This window comes from Tachypleus tridentatus, chromosome 10, assembly GCF_004210375.1.
Source record: "Tachypleus tridentatus isolate NWPU-2018 chromosome 10, ASM421037v1, whole genome shotgun sequence".
Lineage (NCBI taxonomy): Eukaryota > Metazoa > Arthropoda > Merostomata > Xiphosura > Limulidae > Tachypleus > Tachypleus tridentatus.
Window position 1 is genome coordinate 131,412,232 of NC_134834.1, and position 16,276 is coordinate 131,428,507.

General features: G+C 34.8%; 1 protein-coding gene across 9 annotated transcripts in view; it reads left to right on the forward strand.

The window, feature by feature from the left end:
* LOC143230325 (apicoplast pyruvate carrier 1-like) overlaps window positions 1-15,970 on the forward strand; it is a 124,851-nt gene extending 108,881 nt beyond the window's left edge. For 8 of the 9 annotated variants that reach the window (XM_076463674.1, XM_076463680.1, XM_076463677.1 and 5 more), the window contains 3 exons: window positions 535-634; window positions 7,854-7,927; window positions 8,396-15,970. In XM_076463674.1, the coding sequence (XP_076319789.1) occupies window positions 535-634; window positions 7,854-7,915 (162 nt within the window). In that variant the 3' untranslated portion in view covers window positions 7,916-7,927; window positions 8,396-15,970. The remainder of the gene's footprint in view (window positions 1-534; window positions 635-7,853; window positions 7,928-8,395) is intronic. The other variant, XM_076463672.1, reaches the window with a different exon arrangement.
* The last annotated feature ends 306 nt before the right edge of the window (window positions 15,971-16,276 follow it).

The window sequence follows — 16,276 nt, forward strand, 5'->3', positions numbered from 1 at the left end:
TAGTGATATTGTGCCCCACATTATTTCACATTGTGTTCCAAAATTTTAAGTTTTTCAGTGAGACACATTATGATATTGGTTAATAATTTTTCTAGTTAGGCATGTTATGGTGTTGATTAGTAATTTCTTTATAGTGTTATGCAAGATAATATTTTTAATATTGTGAATGGTGTTTCCATATTGATTTAATTGTATTGTTTTGATTAAGTGAAAGTAATATAGTAGCTAAAACATATTTGTTAATACAAAATATAAAAGCACCTCCTAAGTATAGTTTTTATTAAGATGGAAATAAGTTATATTTCCTATACATAAGCTTTTGTTTTACAGTTAGAGAAGTTTGTATACACATCATGTGATTAGGATTACCTGAAGCTTTTTGTTACTACTGGAAATATTTGGGTGAAAATGGAGCTCTAGTAATACTGAATAACTGACTAAAGATACCAGGTTTTGAAAAATTTTAAATTGTATACAGTATTTATTTTTGAAGCAAGTATTTGAAGTCTTATGGTAGACTTAATATATTTTCAGGCAATTTGCAACGTGTTCGGAGCTATGACAGCTCAGAAATTACAGGAAAGTTTTGGCTGGTATGGAACATTTAGCTACATTTCCATTTTGTGCTTTCTTGGTAGGTACCATTTTAAATTACATTACATTTAATTTTCTGGTTAATTTTCCTTAGTCATAATTATTTTATATAACATTTGAAGTGATCCTTCAAGTTCATGCATAAAGATTAACTGTCTCCTATCTTTTAACAATAGATCATAATTTGTTTATTTATAGAGGAACTGAGGCACAAACAATTACCTTGTGCAGTAAGGATGGTGTGATATTAAACTTGCATGGGTCTTACATTTGGGAATTTCAAGGGTAGAAAGTTTTTAATTGATAGTTTCTATAGGCAACCTGATCACACAGATGATATCAGTGAGATCAAGGTTGATATTGATAAAAGTATAGATGCATTAATTATGGAAAACTTTACCCTTAAACACACTGATTGGGGCTAATCAGTCAAATAGTGAAGGACAGACTTCTTGAAGTTATTCAGGATGGATTTCTGTACCTAATAATCAGAGAATAGTGATAGAGTTGGTTGCTATCTAATTAAATTGTATGTATTGTTGCATATTGAGATAAAGCTAAATTGCATTTTATTATTTTTATAGTTAATTTTGAGGCCATAAGTTAAATTTGTAAAATTTAAATTGATGGAAAGGAGTAAAAATTTGCAAAATGTAGGAAAGTTAGGAACTTGGTTATAAAAAAAAAACACACCAAAAGGCATGCAAGAAACAAATGGTTAAGGATGTTACAACTAACAGCAAATATATATTTTTTAATTATGTTAACAACAAACACTGTTAAAATGGAGATCAAACCATTAAAGGATGCTGATAGCCAAGATACAGATGAGCTTTTAAATGTTCTCTTTTGTTTTTACAAGAAAAGGTTTTGAACCTAAACATCTTTTGGAAATTTTGAAATTTACTTGAATTGTGTAAATACTAAATTTTATTATCTTGGTGGTGAGTTAAACAATTTAGAGTTTAAAAATAAATAGAGCAACAGGACTAGAAAATGTTTTTCTCCTAGGGCTGGTAGGTTGGTAGTGAACATGTGAGTCTCTCTTTTTTTCATTTTGGGTTGGTCAGGGCCCCATATTTTGCTTCATGTGTTCATATGTGTTTCATTTGAGCATTTTCATCCAAATAAGTTAAATTCTCACTTGAAAGCAATTTAAGCAAGCAGTAAACCAACTGCTTCATGAAAGATTGTCCCATATTTTATTTCTCGTATTTATTTACATTTGGAGAAATTTTATCCTTATGAACTAATTCTTAATTCAAAGCAAGCAATGAATCAATTGCTGTGTAAAAGATTGTCCAACATTTTGCTTTATGCATTCAAGTATTTATTGTCTCAACAGCTCAGACTAACTCCAATCTGCAAAACATTTGTGGTAGTTTTCATGCCCTTCACTTGAATTATCCTAATTATATTATTTTGATGCATGCCATTTAAATTGTTTTTTCTTGGAGGCATTATGTGTTAAATCAATAAATCCTGGTTTCTTTGGAAAACTATAATGTGGTCAGACAAAAAAACTCATGTAGACATAAATTTAGTGTAATAAAACTACACATAAAGTACACAGTGAGTAATGATATTTATAATAATGTACAGAGTGTGAAACAGTTATAAGGGTTCAGTGTATGACATGGTTTTATGAGTTGAAATAAAGAACTTGTCCCCTCAGTGTGGATTCCTGTACGTGATGAGGGTACCTCCCAGGTAGGGTTTGTTCTTTCAGTTTACCTCCTCTGGGATCTAAACAACCACCCACGTGTTTGCTGTGCATGGTGACCCGTGAAGGGGAGGAGAGGATCCTGGTGGTTTAGGGGTCCAACCCTAACACACCACTTTGCCCTTGAATTCCTTGGGTCAGTCGTCTGGTCCACTTGGGCTAGGATCAACCAAGTACCAGTGTTGGATGTTCTCAGCAGGTGTTGTGGACATTGTATCTAATGCTAGTGTTTGGGTATAGTGCTCATGAAATCCTGGCATTGCTGCAGTGTCCTTGTTTGGGATTGTACTGCTTCCACTTGTAGGGTTCCATGGTGGGTGGGGTCAGTGGGCACTGACAAATTCTTTTTTTTATTATGGATCCTCCAAATAAAAACTTAAGTAAAATAGTGAAAAAAACAATCCATAGGTAAAGGACCACATCTTGAAGATTCTGAGCAGCAATCTCCACCATTTGTAACACCTATACCTCATTTTATTATACTATATTCTCTTTTAGACAAACATGGGCAAATGTCTCCCTTTTTTGTTGAGAAGGGACTAGAGGGACTTGCTTGCTTTCCAAAGTCAGTGAAAAAGCTTTGCTCTGGTGATATATTGGTGGAAACATCTACATCTCAACACAGTGAACTACTCTTGCATTCAAAGGTGATTGGGATATACCTCTTGAGGTTATGCCTCTTGCTACTTTGAATTTGTCACAAGGAGTTATTGTTGAGAGGGATTTGAGTAACACCCCTGAGTCAGAGATTCTCGCTGCCTTCTCCACCCAAGGAATTTCTGCAGTGAGGTGTATCTCCACTCGTAAAGATGGAATTATGATGCCAACCAATGTCCTCATTTTAACATTTACATCACTGTGTCACTTGCCACTATCAAGACAGGTTACCTTAATTGCAAGGTGTGGCCATACATTCCAAACCCTCTCAGATGTTTGCAGTGTCAGCAGTTCAGTCACTCAAAGGCATCACATCATGTTTCCCTAACTTGTGCTCATTGAGGTGGCAAGGACCACGATATTTGTGAGTTTGAAATGGACCATCATTGCATCAATTGCAATAGCTCTCACCCATCCTACTTTTCTTCTTACCCTAAATGGTTGGAATAAAAAGAGGTGCAGCATTTGTAGACGATTCAACATTACTTACCGTGAGGCTCTAAAGTTGCTGTCCATCATCTTGTGTTGGTATATGCTGCTGCACTTCATTCCACTACTACAGTGGGAGTGCAGATGGATCTCCCTGTGCCTCAAAAAGAATCATTCTCAAACCATATGAAAAGTCTTTTGATCTTCATGGTTAAAAAAGTTGATGAATCAACTTCAACACCCATCTCTGTTCCTAACATTCATTCCAGCAACCACCAAGATCCACTTCCTTTGGTTCTGGGTATGGACATATCCTCAGGTACATCTTCATCTCCCACCTCAAGATACAAAATGATCATCCATTTGCATCCTTAGTTGCTGGAATCCTCTTCCAACAACATAAACCTGCCCAAATGACCCAGGGCAGGATCCAGGGAAGTTGAGAGACCTCCCTCAAATAAAGAAAATAAATGTGGTCTCTCCACCCAGTTCACTTACACATAAATAAAAATGGCTACCTTGATACAATGGAACTGTCAAGGTTTACATTCTAATCAAATCAAAGCACTGATTGCTTCCTACCCTCCTTATGTCTTTCTTTACAGTTTTCATTGTAGAGAAATGACAGGCTGTGTGATGGACGAGTACATGGAGGGGTGGCACTGTTGGTTGATCAACAAGTGCCAGCCTTGTCTTTGCCACTCGACACACCCTTGCAGGCTTTAGCCATCTGTGTTTCCTTGGGTCATACCATTACTGTTTATTCTCTTTACCTGTCACCTGGAAAGACATATGATCAATCAGACCTTGATGCTCTCATTTAACATTTGCCATCTCCCTTTTTCATCCTGGGGGACTAATCACAACCTATCTCTTTTCAATACTGGTTCTTCTACTTATTTTCATGCACCTAGTCAGTCCTTTACTGCTATTGATCTCTCAATTTGCTCCCCTTCATTATTCTCCCATTTTCCATGGGGAGTTGACAATAATCCATGAGGCAGTGATCATTTTCCTATAATTTTGAGAGAGACTAGCCATGGTCAATACCACCTGACCCATATGCCCCAATAGAAGCTGGATCGAGCAAACTGTCCCTCTTTCACTGTTCTTGCAAAACTTGATCCTGCCATCATCTGTAAGCCATCAATAGACGACTGTGTGGTAGCAGTAACTTACTGTATTATACAGGCAGTTGCTCAATGTATTCCTAAAACCCTGACTTGTTTTCCATGATATTCTCATCTGTGGTGGAATCCTGCCTGCCACATGGCACAGAAGGCTCTAAAACAGGCCTAGGATACTTTTCTTAGGTATCCCACACTCTCAAACTGCATTGCATTCCAACAGGCTCATGCACATGCTCAGTGGGTAGGATGTCAAAGCCAGAAGGAATTTCGAATTAAGTTCACAACCAGACTTTCTTTTATCACCAGTTCTAAAGTCATATGGGACAAGATTCGAAAGGTCAATGGGCATATAATTCTGTCCCTCTCTCGATCTTGCTTTCTGATGGCCAGAAAGTACCTGATACTCTAGATGAAAGCTTTTGCCAGCTATCTAGCACTTCTTTTTCATTCTCCACCTTCTTAGCCATCAAGACTTGAGCAGAGCGATCACCTCTTTCATTTTGAGCTGATTGCCTCTATGACTATAGTTGTCCCTTTACAGTGATGGAACTCAAACTGACCATTCATTGGTCTAGCAGCACATCGGTCAGACCTGATGATGTACAGTACAAAATGCTGAGCCATCTATCTCCTACTTCTCTTGCTATTCTTCTGATTATTTTTAACTTGATTTGGCAGGAGAATGTTTTTCCTGATACCTGGCACCAGGCTATTGTCTACCTTTCTCTAAGAAACCCAAGATTCCTTCAAACTATCATCTAATTGCTTTGATGAGCTGTCTCTGTAAGACAGAGAATATGGTTAATGCTCGTCTTATTTGGTTTCTCGAATCAAACAACCTCCTCTCACCAATCTAATGTGGGTTCCAATGACAGCGTTGCACCATGGAATTCCTGATTTGGTCTGAAACGTCAGTCAGAGGGGCCTTTCTGAAATAACATCTTGTATCAGTATTCTTTGACATTGAGAACACTTATAATACAACACCATGGACCATCTGATTTGACTTGAAACATCTTGTATCAGTATTCCTTGACATTGAGAACACTTATGATATAACATAAAGGTATGGGACTTTGTAAGACCTCCAATTATATGGGTTACATGATCATTTGCCTATTTTTATTAAAAATTTTTAATGGACAGGCAATTCCAAGTTTGTATGTGTTCAACACTTTCCTGTTCTTTTTTACAGGAACTTGGAGCCCCACAGGGTTGTGTTTTGAGTGTCACACTTTTCAGTATAAATATTAATGCCATCACTGAACAACTCCCTCTTACTGATGCTATCCCTCAACCAGCATGAGGTATATTGAGCAGCAGCTACAGACCTCCCTCAGTCATATACTGAAGTGGACAACAGCAAACAGTTTTAATGTTTTTCTCTCTAAAACTGTTTGCATGCACTTTTGCCACCAATGGATATTCACCCTAATTCTGAACTCCGTATTGGTAAATTTGTTCTACCTGTGGTACCTGAGATTAAGTTCTTGGGGCTTATCTTTGACCATAAGCTGACCTTTATATCACACATCAAGCAGCTATGGGCCAAGTGTACAAGAGCACTGAACATTCTCCATGTCCTCTCTTCCACCACTTGGGGAGAAGTTCGATGTTCTGTGCTAAAGATATATCGTGCTCTTATTCGATTGAAACTCGACTGTGGGATGCTAGACCCCATTCATCATCAAGGACTTCGGCTCTGCAAGGGCGCTTTCTGCACTTCCTCATTTTAGAGCTTATACATTAGAGTCTCATGAACCTTCTTTGCACCTCCACTGTTTGCAACTGTCTTTATTTACTATATGCTTTGAAACTTTGTTCCTTACCAAACCATCCCACCCGGGGTTGTGTTTTCTTTCCTCGGTGGGCCATGCTTTTTTAGAACAGATGATCCGCCATTGCTCCTTTTGGCCTTCTTATCCAGGTGCAGCTGGATGAATTGGGTCTGTCTTTGGATAACATTGCTGTATCCACTGTTGACTTTTCTTTAAGTTATCTGAGAAAAGAAGATGCTCCTGATTGGAAATACTGTCTGTTATTTTCTGAACATCTTTCAAACCATCCTTCTATTCCTATTTATACAAATGGTTTAAAATCAGGTGACTCTGTGGGCTCTGTTATAAGTTGGTGGTTGCACGCAGAATCCCCTCTACAATTTCTGTGTTCACTGCTGAATTGTATGCTGTTTCTCTTGTCCTGGATCATATAGAAGCTAAGCAACACTCAAGTTTCACTATGTATACTGACTCGCTCAGTTCTCTACTGACCCTGGAATCACTTCACATTAGTTCTCACCCTGTTCTCGCCAATATTCAAAACCAACTGGCCCATTTCTCTTTAACATCGACTTCTATCCAGTTTTTCTGGATTTAACTCTGTTTGTGTTTTCAATTCAAAAATTAAACTTTATTTTGTTTTACCTTAATTTCTTTTTATGAATATTAATAATTTTCTTGAATTTTAACTTTCTACCTGATGTTTGGCACAGATAGTCTAGTTGCTTTGCACCATAAAACACCAAACCAATCAAAGAACCTGCAAAAATGAAAAATAAAACCAGTACTAATAAAAATAGCAGCTTAAAAGTGTTTATAGCAATCTATGAAATGAACCAAAGCTACATTATTGCAAAATAAAGTAAATGCAAAGTTGCAATGAAGGCAGATTTAGCTGATCATGTAGAAATATCAGAGTGCATCTTCAAGAAGTGATAAGCATTTGGTTTTGAATGGACTTTGCATGCATATTTTAGATGTAAATAATTCAAGGAAGTACATAGCAATTGTATTTAGTGTAATGTACATTTTTTTAAGAAATTACACACGAGCTAAATGTTGTTTGTATGAAATATTTTACAAATAGAAAAAAACTGAAGTTGAAATTGAAGCCAGCCATCATGTGATAACATCAACATTGTATCATCATGTACCATACTTATTGCATTCAATAGTTTGACTAAGCAAAAAACAGGTAAGGTGGTCCTAAAGGGTAAAGTCAATATGCAATTCTGACTTCTCAGACAAAGAACTTTCTAATGGTATAAGATTTGTAACTTTGATTGAGAAATTTAAGATAAAAGTTTTACACAAACACAAACAGACAAATGTAAGTGTATTATTTACATGGATTATTAGTTGAAAGCAAGCAACAAGTTAACTGCTGCATGAAAAACTGACTGACATTTTTCTTCATGAGTTCATTTGAACAATTTTATTCTCATATGTTAGATTCATAGTTAAAAGCAAGTAATGAATCATCTCCTGCATAAAATATTGTCCCATGTTTTGTTTTATGTATTAATTTATAATTCATTTCAGCATTTTTATTAACATTTCTGTTTCCGTGGAATCCGGGAAGAAAAACGAGTAGCTTACCTTGAAAAAAAGAAACGGTAGGAAAATCTTTATATGTGATCTTCTTCTTGTAATGCTGACTTAAAAAATGATAATAAAGACATAAGGATTAATGTTGTTTATCTTACAACGTCTGGTAAAATACAGATGTAACATTCAAAATAAGATCTTAATAAATTGTAAGAAAAATCTAAGATATTTGTGATACAACAGTTATTTCTGTTCAAGGTAATAAAGAAGTACATTGTTTTTATTTCAATTTTCTTTAATATTTATGTTATAAATATAAAAAAATTGATAAAATGCATAACTATGTTTTAAGGGATTTTTTGGTAGTTACTTGGGAATAGTAATATTCTGCAATTCATAAATAATATGTTCTTCATTATTCAAAACAAAACACAAAATGTTTGAGCATAGGGAAGAGTATTTGTTTTGGGTACATGTCATTATAATTAGTGGTTATTTTCAGTAAATTTTGACAGTTTTGTTACCTTATTTTTTAGGGTTTCCAACGATGTTCCTCTGCAAAATGTACCATAAACTTGAGAAAATACATATTTCTCTCTGACGTTATGTCCTGAGTGATATCTGATGAACAAATTGATTAACTGATCCATTGTGACAGAGAAAAACGGAGTTTTACTCCATTAGTACAAGAAATTGGTTGTTTTTATTGTTTTCACAAAGGACTTGATATTAAATACCTATATAATAGCTATATTTTTTCAGTTTTTGGTAATTGCCATTAGGTAACATAACTTCTGAACAACAGAATTACACCATAATTAGAACAATCTTGTTATTGTTTTGGGCGTTATTGTTAAGTTTTTCACGAATACATATCATAGTTATATTACAACTTAGGCTCTTGTATCAGATTAAAATGTAACTAACACTAAGAGTTGCAGAGTGTTTGAACTATCTGTGAGGAATCTTGGATAGTTTTTTATGTTCCACGAACAATGTTTATTAGATTAAGTGTTATCAGTTGTTAACTATAGAAATATGTTCTCTGCATTTCAAGAACAATTTTTCGTTGTTTAATTTTATTTTGACAGGAAATTACAAAAGTTGAATGTCTGGTTACAGTGATCAATTTGTATAAAGCTTTAGTTGTTGCAATTGTAGTGAAAGATACTTAACTTTGGCATTTCTTGATGAAATTTAATAATGTGTGGACTACTCTTTGAAGAATACCGTGGAGTTTTAATGATAAACTTGATTTGCAACGGGGTTCAGTTCCCTCTGTTAGAAGGAGCATAGGTTGTCAATTGCATATATAACTTTGTGCGATATGAAAAATAATGGGAACATCTTTTCGGGATATTCGTTTAAATATCTCGCAGGTTTTTGAGCCTCATGCTACATACAAATTATTTATCATATAAAGGTTAAAAAATAACTAACAACAAAATATGTTAAAAATTATGAGGTAAACAAGATTTCTAAAAAAAATAAAAATTAGATAATTGACGCCATTGATACAGATATTTTAAAATTAGAAAAAATAACTTTTATAAAGTGGAGCATATATGGGACGACATTTTATGTTTAAAAATGTAGCAGTTCTGTGAAAACAAATTGTTTTTCCATAACTTGTTTTACATTTACATCAGTTTTGAGTCAGGTTATAATACAAATTATTTTTTTAAATTGTCAACAATTTAAAAATGTACAATTTCACTATAATTATTTACATGGAAGGCACCAGATAGTTATTTTGTCGTCATTAAAATTGACATAACCAATTGTCTAAAGTTAAAAATTCAATTTTCATTGAACAACGATTTATTTTACACAGTTTTAAAAATGAGACTTATTTCACTACCACAAATACGATAAAATACTAGATAACTTACTGTAAATGTAAAACCAAAATATCGGCGAGAATCTGCAGTCTCGTAAACTCAATATGTTTTGACATGTTTACCGAGTCGTCTTCAGAAGAGTTGCATGTCTGAGACTGTTTTCAGTTTCATCGTGTAGGTGTTTTTTTTTTTTCCATTCTGCACAGTGAGCCATTTCATATTTTACTGTATTTTTGAGAGTGGAAACAATTGAAATTATTTACATTGAGTCGTTGTTTATTGAAAACTAAATTTTCAACTTTGAGCATCTACAGAAGCGCCAAAGAATTTTAACCAATTATTTATTTTCTTTTGTAGTAAATGCCCAAAATAGAACTTGTTAAAACGTGAAAAAGACCTCACAATTGAAGCCGAAACGTCAGTCAACACATCCCATAAACAAGCAAGAAGAGGTTATAACCAAAGTTTTACGTTGTTTTATGGCACCAGTAAACTAAGAAAAGGACGATTTTACGCTAGCCGTTTTTAATTTAACAATGTAAGGCTAGAGGGAAGGCAAGTATTCATCACCACCAACTCTTAGGCTACTATTTTATCAATGGATAGTGGAATTGACCGTTACATTGTAACGCCACCACGACTAAATGTTTGAGCATGTTTGGTGTGACGGGGATTCGAACCCGGTACCCTAAGATTATGAGTTGAGTGCCTTAACCACCTGGCCATGTTACGCCGTTTGATTATGGATGTTTATTTGTTATTATTTAACTTGAAAAACATGTTATTTTTATAAAGACAAAAAATTTGGTATGTCATTGATATTTATGTAGAGAATTTATATTGCTACAATAATTATCGTACTATTTCAATGATGTCGAATTTATTGAATAGTTTTTTGATAACCGCATATTGAAATACATTGAATTGAACGTTTTCAATATGCTTCATTATTTTGTTTGTCGTGAAAAAATATTTTGTTTTGAACTTTAATTCACTGATACGATATTGTTATTCATATAACTTGTGTTGTCTTTTCTATGATTCAGTTCACTTAAAGGAATGGCGCCATTAATTTCACGTGTTTTTTTTTCTAATTTTTGTTTATTTTTTTATCACCTTAACCCTATTATTATTTTAGCCATTGTACTCTTCCCGTCTCTGGTCGCTACAGTAATGCCTGAATAAGCATCCCGCGAAAGTCAATCGATCAGTATAACTTATCAATGTTTTTTCTATTTTTTTATCTCGTAAGTCTGGGGTTTGCGAGGAAAACTAGGTGCACTCAGAAATGTTCGTTTCTCTTCAGCCCCGCTCACAGAATTAAAGTTTGGTTCTACTGGGAAAGAATAATGGTATTACTTAGATGGTATGATAGATACGAAATTACTTGAGGTGGATCTAAATTTACATTAAAACCGGATATGGAAAGCTGTGAAACAGGACGGAAAGTAGAGAAGGAGTGCTGACTTGCCTGAGCAGCGATGTTAGCGTAGAGGATGGCTAGGTGGTCCTTGGAAGGTGACGGAGACCAAGACTGTGGCAAAATAACGAATTCCTGTATTAAAGGGGTACAAACAGCTTAGAGTCTTAGAAGATAGGCTGTGATTTTTTAGAACAGGGCTTTTTACTTAAGATTTGCTTGGGCATTGGTTTTAAATGAGAAGCCACCTTTTCAAGGCAGGAATCACGGACTCTTCAGCGGTTAAAGGCGATAATTTTGTTGTGGATTAGAAATGAAGTTACCCCGAGAAAACCCACTTTCGTGGAAAGAGCGTCAAATAAAATACTCTTACCGTACCCACTATAGGTGATAGAAAGAATAAGGTTAATAATATAATAAAACATGTTAAGGATTTTTTACATCTTGTGCAACAAAAAAAATCGGTTGTATCATCTCGCAAGGAAGAAGAGTTCCCGATATCATAGCGGAAGGTTTCTGGGCCGTGCTTGATCAGTATAGCGATCGGGTGAAGGGTGGCTTTTGTTCGCTAACGATCTGGAGTTTCTTTTGTCTTTCTTGATAATCCAGTTTTGGGTCTCCTGGCTGGTTTTCAGTACAGGACAATGGGTTGGCTGTAGTGATACTTGTGGTTTAGGTCTGGGCTATGGTAGTTGCTAACTTTAAGACTGGTGGTGCCTGAATTTGGTGTTGGTGCTTATTGTTTTCTTCGTTAGGCAAACGTGTGTGTTCGTCTGCGTGGAGTTGTTGTTAACCTGTAGGATAGATAAAGCTAAATTAGTGATAAGTGAGACTGGGAGCGGCGGCGTGAGTCTCCTTGAAAGAAGTGGTCGTGAGTCAGGCTTGGTGGGCTTGTTAAACTGAAGATGAATGAGAAAAAAACAGCAATTAATTAGAATGTAGTCAGTTACTTGTTTGGTGGTGGTTACAATCTTCATGATCTCGGTGGAAAGTTGTGTGATTCTGGACCAGATCCGGTGGATAGCATGAAGTTTGGATTCCGTGGTTGCTTCAAGCGAGTGCTGGATGTTCTCTGGAAAGATAAAAGGGTCGACGTTTCTAATAAAAATAGAAAATATATTATTTGGGCTTTTAGAGGTAGGACACTTGACACTAATTTCGGCATTCCATGAATCACAAAGATAAATAATAAGTCGATCAGGTTAGAGGGCTGGAGAAAAACTTCGCCTTGCTGAAGGATTCTTGTCTTTCTCGGATTGACAGAAATTTTTGGTTTACACTAGTCAGTAAAGGAGATGATTACCTGGGGAATCGGAAGGTTAATCAACGAAAAACTTGTTTACTTCGGAGACATTTTGTTAGCAATCGACAAGAAAACAAAACGTGCGTATACGCATCAAACTAGTATGAATAGGTGCAATGGATTGTGGGCGAAGTCACGTGAAAACGAACGGAAATTCTCATCTTTCCATATTGTGGTGGAAAGGCTATGAAAGTATCTTTATTGTCTGTATAGATGTGATAACGATTATTTGCTTACCTTTGAAAATAAACCTGTATTTTATTCCTATGTACAGAATAGTTTCAAGTTTATTTGAGTCACAAGCGTTATTTACTCAACTTATTTTTTGAAGTGACGACTCCTCTCGTTGAATTGATAGAATCTTGATATACTGAAAAGACTTACTTTATTTAATCGTCAATTGTTTCAACGTCCTGTGTAAGTGTATAAAAAGAAATAAATTAATTGGTCAATGATACTTGGGAGTATAAAATTTCATTTAATGTGCACTACTTGAGTTTTGGATATTTTTGACGAGCGAGGTTTCAGATCTTGTTTTTAAGCAATATATAAACACTGTGTGATGTAGTAAATTTTATTATTATTATTGAAACTAGCTAAGTTTAGTTTTATTATGGTCACATGTATCAAATCCTACTTAGAGGTGTTTGTTTTTTACGATTATTAAGACCAACATGACATCTGTCGTATTTTGATCTTTGATCATTTTTTGAGCATTTGCAAATTAAGCTGTGTATTTGTTCCGGAAATGATCCAAATAATAATCTAAATTTGGGTTCAGCGTCGTTTAATGGTTAGCGTTCCAACCACTGAATTCTAAGGTCCCTGGTTCGCATCCTATTGCCGAAATAGCACCCCCCCCTGCTCATTGTAAGAACCATGGATGTGTTAGAAAACGTAGCAGTTAAATCTTAGTATTCCATTAGAGTAGTCCAACTGTTGGCGATAAATGAAGTTGTCTAACATATCCTTCTAGTCTGTCATCATATAACTCTTGTGTAGCTATGCTCGAGTATTCGAAACAAGCATATTTATTGTTAATTAAATAGAGGGCGGTTCAAAAGTCGTTTATGATACACTGAAATCTCTTCTATTTATAGATAACATTTAATTCACAGCTGCAGTTCTTGTTTATCTGTTATAAGTGTGTGTGTCGTATCATGTTTATGTACTGTGCACAGATATATTTATATATCAACCTGAAAGAGATAGCATTTTATACCTACAATGTTGGGACACGTCGTAGTTTCACTGCGAATTTCGATTATGACTAAATAAACATGAGATATGATACCTTTTGCCTATATGGTATTCTTACTATTATGGAAATAGACATTATTCATAGTATGCGTTTTGATTTGTTTTTTAAAATAGATTTTACATCAGTAAAAACAACTTTTCCTTTAATAAAAATTAGCGTAATAATTATAGAGGAAGTTTGGACTAGCTTGTATTAGTATTCTTACCATAGTAAAAGTCTGTTTTGATTAAAACTATGAGAGAAGAATAACACTATAATAATTTATTTGGGTCATAGTCGATAAGTTTTTTTATAAGGTGCAAGGTAAATTTTGATATAGCGGCTATTAAATATCGCTTGTTATTAAAACTATAAATTATTTTGATTTAAGTGAATGGCTGATGGAGATAGGAACTCATATCAGAAACAACTGATCGTAATTTTGTTTTCTGCTTAACAACAGCTGTAGTTTATGTTGTTGAGGCACGATCGAGAACTGACATGGTCTAGGGGTTAGAGCTTTCGACACGTATTCTGTGGGTTGTGGATTTGAAACTCTTCACTGAACATCCTCGTCTCCTTTCAGCCATGAGGGCGTTATAATGGGAAGGCTAATCCGAATTTTTATTTTTGAAAAGAAAACTAAGAGCTACTGTGGTTGGTGTTGACTAGCTGCCTTCCTTCTGGTATTATTTCTAAATTAAGAACGCTAGAGAACAGCTATCGAGTAGCTTTGGGTGAAATTCAACAAAACAAAAAACAAGCCATGAATGTCAACTTACTGCAAATGTTGACAATTGATCCAAAATGAACAAATTTCAAAACATTTCCAATACTGCCTCAGATTAACGATATTTTCCGTAGTCTTGCAGTGATCCTTTTAAGATTAACGTATTGTTATTAAATGTTTACTCATTTCATTAGGAATTGGCCCGGCGTGGACAGGTGTTTAAAGCATTCGACTCGTAATATGAGGGTCGCGGATTCGAATCCCCGTCACACAAACATGCTTGCCCCTTTTTTGCCGTGGGTCGTTATAATGTGATGGTCAATTCCACTATTCGTTGGTAAAAGATAGCCCAAGAGTTGACGGTGGGTGATGATGACTAGCTGGCTTCCCTCTAGTCTTACACTGCTAAATTATGGACGGCTAGTGCAGATAGCCTTCGACTAGCTTTGGGTGAAATTCAAAACAAATCAAACCATTAGGAATTTGCTAAGGAGAGAGAACAGCTTAAGATGTAATGTTTAGACATTTTATAATTAATAGCGTTTTGTTATTTTAAAAAGTGCTCAAGCAGACGCGAGGTTAACAGTGTATGAGAAATATTTAGTCCAAACTGGTCTAACGGACATTTCAGCTCTTCTAGCTTGAAGTTATGTTCATCACTTACCAACATTGGCCACCATCAACTGAAGTTACACAGAAATTAAGATAGTTTTAATCAAATATAAAAGATAGTAGAATTTGATCTGCATTGCTAATTAATGTTTTTTTTTCTCACTACTAAATGGATTTTGAAAGAAAAACAAACTACTGATATTAACGCAGGAGGCCGTTTTTTAACAGCTTTCTTTGTCAAAAAACTGAGTTGCGTTTCAAAACCATTTTCAAGGTTATATAAGCAGGTGATTAGTATGTCATGTAAACATGTCACCACGTTATTTTGTACGAGACAGCAGTGAGTATTATAGTGCTAGATATGGTTTTATCGTACATTTTCTTGACTAAGGATTCCATTAAATCAAATATTTTTTAAGAATAGTCTTTAATACTGAAGTGCAAATTTAGCCCCTAAATGTTACATCCTGTCGTATTTCCCACATTGTGACCATTTGAATGTAATGTTAGGATATAAAACAGTGCAGAGACGAAACTTCTATTAATCTACGATATCTTAACGACCTTTCTAAAGCTTAGTGCTCTCTGTGGGTAATTGTTAAACTAAAAGCCTTAAAACATTAAATCTCATAATCGACATCCGCTGCGGGTTACAATATAAACATATTTTGTGCATATATGTAACGCTATATACATATACAATTATATATTTCAATATTTAATTTTTATTCCATAGAGTATAATGTAGCTATGCAAGAAAAGGATTTAATTATGTACTTTTGTGAAATCATCGAAAGTTATTGTGTGATAAATAATGTGCTTTGAAATGTAAGCTGATGTACCTTTTGTAATAATTCATATATAGACGTGTATGTATGTTTGTACATATATGTATATAAAAAACATATATATCAATAAGTCTACCCTATGTGTTCAATAAATCATATTTAAAAACGAAAAACAAATTGTACGAGCTGTTATTTCTCTACAACTAACATTTTTTCTAAGAATAACGTGCATTCACAAAGATTGTAATATGTACACGCTATTATTTTATAGTCGAGGAATATCTTGAACGTCAAAATATAAATTTACAAATCAATGCAACATTGTGAAGTTATTGGAGCTCTGATGTATTGAATTCGAGACCTGAATTAAATGCGCCATGTTTTCTGTAGGACACCAGGTTATTTGTTTTGTTTTAGTCTATTTGTTGAGTAATAACCTTGGAGCAAGAATATTGTGTTCTCTTTAGCCCAATTCTACTCTTC